Source organism: Ranitomeya variabilis, chromosome 4 (assembly GCF_051348905.1).
Source record: "Ranitomeya variabilis isolate aRanVar5 chromosome 4, aRanVar5.hap1, whole genome shotgun sequence".
In the NCBI taxonomy this organism is placed as follows: Eukaryota; Metazoa; Chordata; class Amphibia; order Anura; family Dendrobatidae; genus Ranitomeya; species Ranitomeya variabilis.
The window spans coordinates 227,322,274-227,335,142 of NC_135235.1; the positions used below are offsets into that span (position 1 = coordinate 227,322,274).

Below are 12,869 nucleotides of genomic sequence, written 5' to 3' on the forward strand. Positions count from 1 at the left end.
ATTTGTGTTGGAGAGAGGACACCCTAATATATCTCAAAAGTTGGATGGAGCTGAGGTCCGGGCTCTGCGTGTCCACTCATGTTCTCCCACTCCATGTGATGGACATCCTGCTGAGACTTTTGGGGTATAGGCGATCTGAAGGTCGCAGCCTTTGGCAAATGGCAGGTCCTCTTTGGAGTCCTCTTTCCGCGTTTAACTTGAGTGGTACAGATTTATTTTCACTTGATGTGGAAACGGTTAAGAGTTCCTTTTTTATCTTGTTTGGTTTCCACATGGCTCTAATCTCAGATGCTCCATCTTACTGCCACTCCCTTCTAATACTTAAAACTTACTCCTAGTTCTCTCCTTTGAGGGTTACAGGTTTTCTATGCTGACCTCCCTGGAGAAGTTGTTCCAGTATAAATTGTGGAGTTCCAGTTTTCATTTGATTTCTCCCTGTTTGTCTCCCTCCATGTGTCTTCTTGCTGCCCTACTAATCAGTTGGTGCTAGCTCACGGCCAGCTAGGGCTTAGGCATGTGATCGCTCACAGGGGGGGAAGGACCCGACAAAGGACGTTAGGGAGCACGGGGTGCAGTCTCTAGTGAATGTCTATTCTCTTCTTTCCCTATTGCCAGGGCACCTTCTATATTCTCTCCCTCATTTGCACCTCATGCCGGGTATTTTCTTGCTCTGGTATGACATTTCTTGTCTGTCTGAACCTTGTGGTCATGGAGAACTGAAAAAGAGTATTCTCTAAACTGTTCCCACAAAGCTTAAGCTACAATTGTTCACAATGTCTTGTGCTGAAGATTAAGATTTCCCATTAATGGGACTAATAGGCTGAGGCCGTGCCCTGATAAAAAAAACCCCTAGCATTATCCTCCACCATCTGTACAGAGATGCTGTAATAATTTCTCTTTCATTCCCCGTGTAGTAATTATGTCCCTTTCGATTAGCTCTGCTGCACCTGTGAAGGAGTTAATTAATATTAAACCAAGATCAGCAGGACTACATTGTCCGAAGTTCATATTTTATACTCCCATCATCCCAACCTCATTGCAGAGAAATAATATAACTGGGGACAGGTCTGGCTAATGTTTACCGAGGGATGCTATAAGACTGCGGTCAACACACGAGACTGCGACAGACTGAGGATCGGACGCCATGAAGCTGATCAGGCTCCTTTGGGTTTTCTCAATTTTTTGCGGACAGGGTGAGTGCAAAGGAGAAATCCGAAATGTTTTTATAGGGTAAAAAAAATCCTTTAGCTATTGCATATTAAACATTTATCCTATCCATGCCTAATACTGGCAGAGAAGGTAAATATTAACCTTTGCCCAACAAGGAGTCAATAAATTATTTTTTTTACTCCTCACTAGCAGATGTTAAAAAAAAACTGTGTGTGGGATGTTCATATAGGGGGATGCCCAGGAAATATATGTTATCTGTCCTACAGTGCAAAAAGCCAGCAAATAGCAGCCTCGATCTCAGCTTCTTCTTCGTCAGACCCTTGTGGAAATGACTTGAAGGTGTAGGATTAGGTGGGATGTTAAGCATAGATCCATCTGATGTTGGGCTGGATTACGTTCTTCTCCCTCTACTTTGTCACTTTTGAAAGTTCTATATAGTCTCATTTTTTCAATATATCGACTCCCATATTTTCTCCACTTGGCAGACACCTCTTCAATTCTCATCTTCTAATCTCCCTATTTATTATGTGAAACTATTAAAATCCATCCTACTGAAAAATAGTCGGACCGTCAGATCATTGAGAGGTCAAATTACAGCTGTTTATGGATGGGGAGCAGAGCGTGAGCAAGAGAGGCCCAAGAATGGAGGTTTGGATTTCTAGTAAATGTTTATTTCACTCTAGTGCTGGATTCACAGTTACACAGCTGAATGCTGCTGTATAGAGTGACAGTAGAGCAGGAATCCCTCATGTCTGTGTGTCCTGTATATGGGAGACAGATCAGTTAATCTCTACCTACTAGCTCAGAGACAACTGGAAATTAGAGATAGAGACTGCAGAAGGGAAACTGGTGAAAAGTGCAGGATAAAGGTCGAATAATGGAAATAAATAGTGTTATTCCTCACACAATATAGGTTATTGGAAATGTCACCTGGAATGACAGGCATGTCAAAAATATAATCTTTGTATACAATGTTTCTAGTGCTGGAATGGAGAAGAATTGCACGGCACTCCTGTTTAAAGAGGTGCACGAATAGGGTACCACTCCCAATATAGAAGAAAAAAATCCGGCACTCTCAAGTCTTGTGTTGAAATCAAAAAGTTAAAGTTTTATTATTGATCCACTGTTAACAAAAACAAGTTGACGTTTTGGCCAATACCTAGGCCTTCATCAGAACTCTAATAAATGACCAAAAAAAGTGTATCAATATACTATAATAAGTATTCAGGAACCATCAGAGGCGTAGCTAGGGGTTCAGCTCAGGGGGGGTGAAACATGTGAGTGGGCCCCTAACAGGCGGACATATCATTAGTGCAAACTATGCGGCAGCACATGGGCCCAAGAGTTAAGGGGGCCCATTTCTACCTCTAAATAAGGTGCAATTTTATATTTTTAAAAGTTCTTGGGCTGCAAAGGGCCCATATATTGTTCTTGCACATGGTCCCTTTTCTGTCTGTGTCCACCTGTGGCCCTTAACCAGGTAACCATGACTGTAACTACGGTGGGTATAGGGGAACCTCAGGAGATGACCACACTGTTATTGAAAATAAATCTCTATACAATAACCAGCACTGATATTATCGCCATGCGGTAATACCATATAGTGGTAGATCCCAGTCCTGCATGACATAGAGAGATCACAGCACAGTTATATATGGTGACTTACAGAGGACGTTCTTTCTGGTGGAGCCATTCACTTTTCCCATCTTTTCCAACTGGCCCAGACTGACAAACTGTGTATACTATTACTTCAGCATTTTTCAGTCACGGCTCTGTGTATAGAGAGTGGCGGCTGTAACTGATGCCCCGGGACGGACTGACAGCCGGTACAGCCCTATCTGCCACCCAGTAGTTAGGCTTCAATGCTTCGTAAGTGCCTACTTAATATTTAGGAGTCCCCCTATGTACAGTAATAATGGCCCCAGCATCGCTGATGAGAGCAGGAGGTCATGTGACGATTTTCTTCTATTGAGAGAAGTCAAACTTGTCTAGTCAACACGTGCAAATAGCAAACGTGGTCACATGACCGCCTGATCACACCAGTGGTCTTGGGGTCTCATGACGGCAGGTGCACCCCATCATGATTTGGCAGTCTGTAGAGTGACTGCAGACAATTATCCCAAGCCTTTAATAACTTAAAGGGAACCTGTCACCCCCCCCAGGGCCTATTAATGTAAAAGAGCCACCTTCTTCAGCACTAAGGCTGCATTCTGTGAAGGCGGCTCTTATGTTTTTTATCCCTAATAACGCTGAAATACTCACTTTTATAAATTGCCATACCTGTATAGAGTCCGGGGGTACGTTTTCTCCCCCTGACTCAGCCGCCTCGCAGCCGTCCATCATCCCACCGAGCACTGCCTCCTTTCTGTCTTGTGCCGTCACAGGCGCTCTGCAATTATTTCTCGGGCATGCGCAGTGCGCGCTGCCCTGGAACTCATATCAAGTGATTTAAGTAGATCGCACCTGCGCACAGCGCCAGATTCCCAGCCCCGCAGTGTGAATAAATCATAAGGGCGTGATATCAGTACATCAGCTGATGTGAGTTCCAGGGCAGCGCACACGGCACATGCCCGAAAAATGAGAGCCCAGCCCAGGCATCGGCGCCCGGTGGGATGATGGACGGCTGGGAGGCGGTTGTGTCCGGGGACAAAAGACGTACCCCCCAGACTCAATACAGGTATGGCACGCAATTTAGAAAAGTGAATATTTCAGCATTGTTAGGGATCAAAACATAAGAGCCACCTTCTCAGAATGCAGCCTTAGTGCTGCTGAAGGTGGCTGGCTCTATTACCTTAATAGGCCCTGGGGGGTGACAGGTTCCCTTTAATAATTTAATTATAAGCAATTTATTCTTATAACATAGAATGCAGCCCGTGGTTACAGTATTGTTATACTTGTTAGGGGGCAGACAGACGGACGTATTTCTCATGCGAGGATCACATCACAATCCTCGGACTGACCGTCGGCTCTCCTGACCTGAGGCTGACAGTTGCATAGTAATTTATCACGCTGTCAAGCTTATGTCAGGACCAGTCCGAGGATTGCAATGCGATCGTCGCATGAGTTATACAGTGTCTGTCTGCGCCCTTATGATAATACTTATCCTTGTTATAGTAATATTAACCTTCTTTGCTATGCTTGTTTTACTAATACTTATAAAAGACCCAGCTCGCAATAATAAAAAGCCCTCAACCTCCCCATCTCCAGCCCCCAAGACAGCAACTATTAGGGTATGTTTCCAAGGGGCGTATTGCTTGGGTTTTTGCTGGGGATTGGATGCTCTGTACATCCGCAGCGTCAAAACTGCAGCTTCCAGATGTTACAGCATAGTGGAGGGGATTTTATGAAATCCCATCTCCACTATGCGTGCATAGATGCAGGTGGCAAACCTGCGTAACCGGACATGTTGCGCTCCTTTCTAGACAGCAGCAAGTCTATTTATCTTGTGGAGATGCTCCATCTCCACAAGATAAATAAACAGTCTATGAATAGGATGCGGTGATTCCACCTGTGTTCAATGAATATATGCGGAATCACGGCGCGTACAACAGGGGGCGGCACTTTGGGTGGAGCGGGGTATCTGCCACGTCCAAAGCGCTGCCAATACACCTCGAGGACACATACCCTCACATATGATGGAGGGAATATCTCATAACATTAAACAGTATAATAATAATCAGCCCCCCAGTGCCCCCTCACCCACGTCAGCCTCACAATACCCTCAAACTCTCCCATTCACCCTTAATACCCTGTCCCCCTCCCACAATACCACCATCCTCTCTCTTTCACCCCCACAGTACCCTGTCCCCATCCCACAATACCACCATCCTCTCTCATTCACTCCCACAGTGCCCTGTCCCCATGCACACCCACAATAACCCCCATCGTTTCACATTTACCCCACAGTGCCCTGTCCTCCTCTCCCACTTCAGCCCCTACAATACCACAATCCTCTCACATTCACCCCCACAGTGACCATGATATGCCTAAATCGAATTGCTCTAATAAATTCCATCCCCACTGATGAAGTTTTTCAGGCAGACAGTGAGGAGAACCAGGAAGTGTCTAGATAGATGCAAGGAGGGCACTAGGACCCAGCGTGCCCCAGCCAAACCAAGCGTGCACACACTGCACAGCCAGAAAGTAACTGCAGCTGCTGCTGCCAGCCAGGAAGAGACTCCTTGGGTGAGACCACATTACACTCTGCACGGAGGGAGGCTCTGCAGCCGGCATTGTGCTGCTCTCTCCCAGACACCTCAGACTCGGCAGTGGATCTCCCGGAGGGCCCCTTCAGGTGACTGGGCCCAGGGCAACGGCCCCCTCTGCCCCCCCCAGATAATAAAATAAAACGTTTACGACAGTGGAGAGGATAAATTCAAAGGAATAATGTAGAACAAAATGTCAGGATTATCCTTGTTGGTTTAGAATCATAAGAGTGTTCGAACGGCGGACAGTAGGACATCAAAATTACATACAATATACTTTACAAAAGTATGGCTATACACCATAAGATAATGTGGGATTTCCAAAATTGTATCTAATAACAACCATAAATGTAAATGTATAACAGATAGCGTCTATAGGATAATAGCAAAAAAAACAGGAAAAAAATAAATAAATAAACCTAATGTATACATATAATAACATACATTTGTCTTCAGTGTGTATGGATCGCTTGATCAAGGTATAAAGCTAGGAGAGAAAAAAACACATATACATGCAATCAGTATAGTAAGGGATAAATACAAAGGCACATATAACATAATTTTAAGAAGCACGTGAAACATGTAAAAAGCATATAAAAAACACGGGGTCCTGCTGGAGAACCGGACTCACCAAATGATGTCGCACACTGGTGCACAGAGGATAATGGCACTTTACATGCAGGAGAAGAAGGCGACATGTATGTGGTGTCGGGGTGTTTATTTATATAGGCGATATAATCAGCGCTTCTGGCGCCATACGACCGCGAAACCGGAAGGAGTCGGTGATATGCCGTCACAGGAAGTGACACGGCAGGGCCGTCCAGGAGAAAAAAGACTCCTCCGTGTACTAAATGCAGAGTGTATTGGTACCACCTTACTATGAATAGAGCGCGTCACCGGAAGTGACGTTACGGACTTCTGTAAGCTTGCAGAAGACGAAAAAAAAAAGCGGAGTTTCCCTAGCAACAAGTGCAGGAATGGAAATGTTGAGAGAAGATCTCGAAAATGTGTCCCCCGTAAAGCACCTTTAAATGTAGAAGTACAAAGTAGACTGGAATGTACAATCTTTTTTTTTTCTTGCTCAGGTTCTTCGCTCTCGTGCACTGTGTGCCTCACCCAGGGTGCGACATTCTGTACTGGGAATAATGTCACCTGCCCTGCCGGGAGGGTGTGCGCCTCGACGCACACAATAAATGTGGAAGGTTTGTGGTACGCAGGTCATTGACTTATGGCAGGGAGCAATGATTTCTGTAAAGCACAAATAGTACTAATAATACAGATGGTGTATTTATAATAGTAGCAGTATTCCTCCTAATGCAAATCTTATCAGTAGAAGTCACTAGTAACAAATAACGAAGGGGTAAGTGTAGATTGGGACTGGCCCACTGGAGAACAGGAAAATCCTCTGGTGGGCCCCTGTGAAGGAGTGCTAATGAGTAGAGCTATTACACTTGATTCATAATTTGCAGAAAAAGTTGGTAATAGCTAAAGTAGCTTTATTACTGCAGCATCAGTAGCAGTAACACTTTACTGTAAGGAGCAGCAGTAGTCATCATAATAGTAGTAATAATGTAGTGGCAGTAGATGTAGTAGTAAACTGTAACAGTAGGAAGCATAAATACTATTATTATTATAATTGTTGTACATTTTTATATCGCCATTTATTCCATGGCGCTTTACATGTGAAAAGGGGACAAATACACCTAAACATGAGCAAAAAACAAGGCACTAACAGGTACATAATGAGGGAGGACCCTGCCCGCGAGGGCTCACAGTCTACAGGTGATGGTTGAGGATACACTAGGAGGGGGTAGAGCTGCTTGTGCGGCGGTTCAGTAGGTTGAGCATCACTGCAGGCTGTAGGCTTGTCGGAAGACGTGAGTCTTCAGCTTCCTTTTCAAGGTTTCTGTGGTAGGCGAGAGTCTGATGTGTTGGGGTAGAGAGTTCCAGATTATGGGGGAAGTACGGGAGAAGTCTTGGATGCGGCTGTGGGAAGAAGAGATGAGAGGGGAGTAGAGAAGCAGAGATCTTGAGAGGATCAAAGGTTGTGTGTGGGTAAGTACCGGGAGACCATGTCACAGATGTATGGAGGAGACAGGTTGTGGATGGCTTTGTATGTCGTTGTGAGGGTTTTGAACTGGAGTTTCTGGGTGATAGGAAGCCAGAGAAGGTCTTGGCATAGGGGAGAGGCTGTGGAATAGCGGGGAGATAGATGGATTAGTCGGGCAGCAGAGTGTAGGATGGATTGGAGTGGTGCCAGAGTGCTAGAGGGGAGGCCAGAGAGTAGGAGGTTGCAGTAGTCAAGGCGGGAGATGATAAGGGCATGCACTAGTGTTTTTGTGGTGTCGCGGTCAAGGAATGCACGAGCTTGGATATGTGGCTTGAAAGAGAGGGCAGAGTCGAGGATCACCCCAAGGCACCGGGCGTATAGGACTGGGGAAAGCGAGCAGCCATTGACATTGATGGATAGGTCTGGTGGAGGGGTAGAGTGAGATGGGGGAAAGATGATGAATTCTGTTTTGTCCATGTTCAGTTTTAGAAAGCGAGCAGAAAAGAAGGCTGAAATAGTAGACAGACAGTGTGGGATTTTGGGAAGTAAGGAGGTGAGGTCAGGTCTGGATAGGTAGATCTGCGTGTCATCGGCGTAGAGATGTACTGGTAATACTGTAGTAGTAGAAATAATAGCAGTAATAGTTGTAGAAATACTGTTGTAGAAGTAGTAGTAATAATATTGTAGTGGTAGTACTGATACTAGCAGTAGAAATAGTAGTAGTCACAGTCGCATCTGCAGTGATAGTAGGATTAACATTTTAGTGGTTTAGAAGTAATTGAAGAAAGATTAGTATTATTGTAATAGAAATAGCAGTAATAATAGCTGCATATACAGTAGGACCACAGGACTGGAGAAGGACATGTGATTCTGGGCTTCAGCAGCACTCAATGTCAGGCAGCAGCTGCAAAAGCAAATAAGATTTTAGGATGTATAAAAAGAGAGAGAGAAAATCCTGCTATCACAATGTATTATTACCACTTTATAAATCACTATCATTAGTGTAATGCCTGCTGCAGAGCAGTAGCACACAACCTCCACCATGGGGAGCGGGTGAAGGAAAACAGGTACACTCACAGTGAAATCACAGAGCAGCAGGCAGAAGCCACTAGGTGGCGAAAGAGTAGTCAGAAAAAGCCGGGTCAGCAAAAGAGAGGGAATGAAGTACCAGAGATCACAGCAATACACGTGGTCAGAAACAGGGCAAATAAGTCAGAGCCGATCAGGAGCAGGATAGCCAGAGACGCAAGACAGTCAAACAGGTCAGAGGACAAGCCGAGTCAAATACCAAGGGTTCACAATGCGGGGAGCGAGTACAACAACGAGCGAAGTCACGGGAACACAGGTAAATGGGCAGAGGAAAAATCAGGGTATAACTGGGTCAGCTGCTTAAGCCAAAGGCAGGAACTATAACTGACACTGCTTGCAGGTAACAGCAGACTGAAATAGCCAGACAGATCCCAAAATGAGGCAGGGAAGATTAACCCCCGCATGACCATCCCGGGGAGAATATACTCAGAAACAAACCCCGGACTGGATCATGACAATTAGCACAAATAAACACTTGAAATAGATCACTCTGTGTGTAATGACTCTATATAATATACGAGTTTCACTTTTTGTATTGAAGAACTGAAATAAATTAACTTTTTGATGATATTCTAATTTTGTGAGAAGCACCTGTATGTGTGGTCAGCACAGAGAACGGCACATTACTTCTAAGGACTGTATTGAGGACCAGGGAGCTCTCATTACAGGGGGAATAAAGGTGATTCTAAATAAGAAAGGGTTCTTTACAGTTAGAGCAGTCAGACTGTGGAATGCCGACCACAAGAGGTAGTAATGGCCAACGCTATAACAGTTATTATACAATGGCTGGACAATATCCTTGATACACATAACATTGTGGGTTATAGCTAGATTAGTGCCAAATTGAACATTTGGTGGAGAAAGGTTGAACTTGATAGACCGGGGGCTTTTTTCAACCTATGCCACAAATAGCCATCATGTAATGACCGTAATGGAGTATTCGTTATGAATTTAGCTATTTTTATTTGTCCTAATATAGGGATTCAGATGTCTCCAGTAGTTGATGGTTGTGGCAGGATAAATGACATTATTATTACTGGTGTAACGGTTATAGTAGCAGTACAACTCCCAGTAAATATAAAATATTTAGTGACTTATTAAACTTATTTACTTTAGATGGAATAAAGAAAAGTGAATTCTTTGGCAGATCCTGTGTCCCCGAGAACCAGTGTCAGGGTCCCGGCAGCTTCAGTACCCACAACAGTCACTCCAAGAAGGGCTTTTCATGCTGCTACACAGACAACTGCACGCCGTCCCCACCAGTCTGTAAGTACCAGGGCACCGCCATTACCTTCAGCAATAATTGGAATATTCACTTCCAAGGTGTACAGTAAATCAAAGGAGAACCTGAAGATGGCATTGATAGTGGTAAAGGATTTAGTTTTCAGTAATAATTTGATATAAAATGTCTTCCTGGTGACATCTAGGCTTCATTCTCCATTAGTGCCTCCGGACAACACTGTACAGAACGGCCTGACTTGTCCATCCTGTACTGGAAATGACGTGGACTGGTGTGAAACTGGGATGACTATGGAGTGTACTGGGGACGAGACATTGTGCATTGTGCAACATTCAAAAATGTCGGGTATGTCACTAAAAACCAGCAAGAAGGTTGCAACGAACTCAAGAAAGTTGAGGATGAGCCTGGCAACATAAGGGCTACTATCATATGCAACTTTTGACATCTGTAAACCATGAAATTATGATCAAAATGTCATGGTTACTACATGTCAAACAAAACTGAAACAAAACAGAACCCAGCCTCACACTGTTCAAAAGTTTAGATTCGCAGCCATAGCATGTTGAATGTTTCTGAAAAGTTTACTTCATTTCTTCAGAAACTAAAAGAAATTGACAGGTTCTGTCGAAAACTCTTAAATGACTTAGTGGGATTCTCGAAGGCTTAAATTCAGAAGCCCTACCATAAAATTGTCTTATTGGTTAAGAGTTTCATAAAGTATGTACTAAGCACATTATGTCAATCCCATCAGGAGGAGATCAAGGACTCCACTGGTAACTCGGAGACGTCTCACCAGCAGTTGCCTTCCTTTGATTAACTCTTAGTCATTCTTGTCTTCAACAGGAACTTTGTCGAGAGACTCCATCCTTCGCGGTTGTGCCACCCCCACCATATGTAACATTGGCAACCAATCGGTGATCACTGATGGCATAAGCGTTGAGGTTCGGATTTCTTGCACTGGAGGAGGTGGTGGTCTTCATCGAGCTTCCATCTTATATACCTTCATTGTATTGATCTTATTGACTCTCTCAACAATGTCTTGAACATTGTTTGGAAAATATCTGTGTTTTGGTCTTTATGTCTCCTGTTCTGCCACTATTTGCATTCAGTTTGGACCTTAAAATACTGTCATGACTTCTGAGACCTTCATGGAACCATGGAATGCTGGGAATGATGGCACCAGTAATCTTTCTATTTCTTGCTCCCCTGCCTGAGATTTCACACAAGTGCCATCATTGGGTGCATGCACAGATAGTCTGGCTCTCTCAATATTACCATGACGTCACTCTACATGAGACACACCTAGGAATTATGGAGCCTGTGAGAGATGTCAATTTTTTTGACCTGCTGCTTGTCAGAGATGTTGAACAAGTGCCATCATTCCCAGGGATGGCGCATGCACAGATAGATAGTCCGACTCTTGCAATATCAACAGGACATCATGCTACATGCAACGCCCCTGGGAATTATGGAGCCAGTGAGAGATGTGAGTCTTTGTGACCTGCTGCCCGCCTGAGATGTTGAACAAACACCATCATTCCCAGGGTTGGCGCATGCGCAGAGAGTTAGGTAGGCTTTCGCAATATCACCAGGACGTCACTCTACATGCAACGCCCCTAGGAATTATGGAACCTGTGAGAGATGTCAGTCAGTGTGATCTGCTCCCATTTTGAGATGTTGCACAAGCACCATCATTCCCAGGGTTGGCACATGCGCAAATGGAGAATGAGGCTCTCACATAATCATCAAGACATTGCTACACTTGCACCATCTTTTGGAATTACGAAGCCTGTGCAAGGCTACAGGTCCAGAGAAGAGTGACCTGTCAATCAATGGCAGGAGGCCAGTGACAAGAGGAGAAAGTGGGACCTGCTGTGAGTGCAGACTGACCTCCTGAACGTGAGACCTCATTTGCACTAGAATTTGCAGCTGGATTATGAGACACAGACGTATAATATAAAAGTATAGAAATAATCATCAGTGTTCTGTCCTTCTAATAGGACAGCGTGGTTCATATATCCATTAAAGAGTTTTAGTACCATAGTTCTGTTTTTTTGCTGTGTTATAGCACCACCCAGTGGTGGATAAATTTATTACCTGTGTTTTTCTTAGTAATTATTAGAGTGTTGCATTCTGGGTTGCACCAAAGCATCATGGGATAGGGGAATCCCCCATTTTTCTCTCTGTGTATTTTCCTGTACACTCGTGTTAATCTGCTGTGTTGGAACTACTTCACTTACTTGCCACCCCGGTTAAGTTTATCCGGTAAGATTGTTATCTCTGTTCTTGCAATATAGTGTTCTACTAATGTGATTATTGCATAGCAGCTAGTACTTAGGAAATCTATTACCAGTCACTTGCTGTATGTAGTTATATGTAGAAGTTGCATCATCCTGTATACTTTTCTATTAGTTGTAAAGTATCAGCTGTATTGTTATTTGGCTCAATACTTATACGTATCATTTATATTCTTATAGTTTTACCGCATTTCAATACCTGTTACCAACAAACAAGTTAGACTACAGAGAACAGTCTGCTTATTTTGGAAGACAGAAGTGGTTTATGCTGTATGTTGGATCACACACCGTATCAACGTGTATGAAGACAGAGCAGTAAAACGGATGCTAGACGCCGGTGATGACAGTAAAGGAGGCTAGATGCCAGCGATAGCAAATACCACTTACGCAGCCGCTTGTACCACACCGCACTGCCTGCAGTTACCGCAGCGGCTGCCATACAGTCACAAGTACTGAGAGCGCAGCCCACCAAGCACAACACGTCTCAGTCCATGCTGAAGTCATCCCTACCCGCTCTGAGACGTCCTACCGCCTGCAAACAGACACGAAATGTCTGCAAGTCGAGCATCTTCACTCGGGACGAGGTCCCAAACAAGCCGCTCTAGCAAGTCTTCCTCGAAAAGGTCTGTCACCCTCGCCCGAGCAGAAGCTGAGGCGGTGAAAGTAAGATCCTCCTTCGCTGCACAAGAGATGCAGTTAAAGTTAAGACAAGCAGAGTAAGAAGCAGAAAGAGCTCGCCTGCAAGCAGATAGAGAAGCAGAAAGAGCCTGCCAAGAAGCAGAAAGAGCCCGCCTGCAAGCAGAGCAAGAAGCAGAAAG

At 44.4% G+C, this 12,869-nt stretch overlaps 1 protein-coding gene across 2 annotated transcripts; it reads left to right on the plus strand.

Moving 5' to 3' along the window:
• Positions 1-1,122: 1,122 nt before the first annotated feature.
• On the plus strand, positions 1,123-11,796 carry LOC143770474 (phospholipase A2 inhibitor gamma subunit B-like). Of its 2 annotated transcripts, XM_077260115.1 has the most exons (5): positions 1,123-1,193; positions 6,461-6,577; positions 9,631-9,780; positions 9,959-10,099; positions 10,598-11,796. In XM_077260115.1, the coding sequence occupies exons 1-5, from the start codon at positions 1,145-1,147 to the stop codon at positions 10,795-10,797; spliced, it is 657 nt and encodes a 218-aa protein (XP_077116230.1). In that variant the 5' UTR covers positions 1,123-1,144; the 3' UTR covers positions 10,798-11,796. The 2 variants fall into 2 exon arrangements, with proteins under 2 accessions (XP_077116230.1, XP_077116231.1); XM_077260116.1 differs by lacking the exon at positions 6,461-6,577 and having other exon boundaries at positions 10,598-11,794.
• The last annotated feature ends 1,073 nt before the right edge of the window (positions 11,797-12,869 follow it).

Bases quoted from the DNA above. Each gene is read 5' to 3' on its own strand.
- LOC143770474 (XM_077260115.1), top strand. From the start codon at position 1,145: ATGAAGCTGATCAGGCTCCTTTGGGTTTTCTCAATTTTTTGCGGACAG. The intron at 6,578-9,630 runs GTTTGTGGTACG...TATTTACTTTAG, and splicing joins GCACACAATAAATGTGGAAG to ATGGAATAAAGAAAAGTGAA. The intron at 9,781-9,958 runs GTAAGTACCAGG...ATTCTCCATTAG, and splicing joins CACGCCGTCCCCACCAGTCT to TGCCTCCGGACAACACTGTA.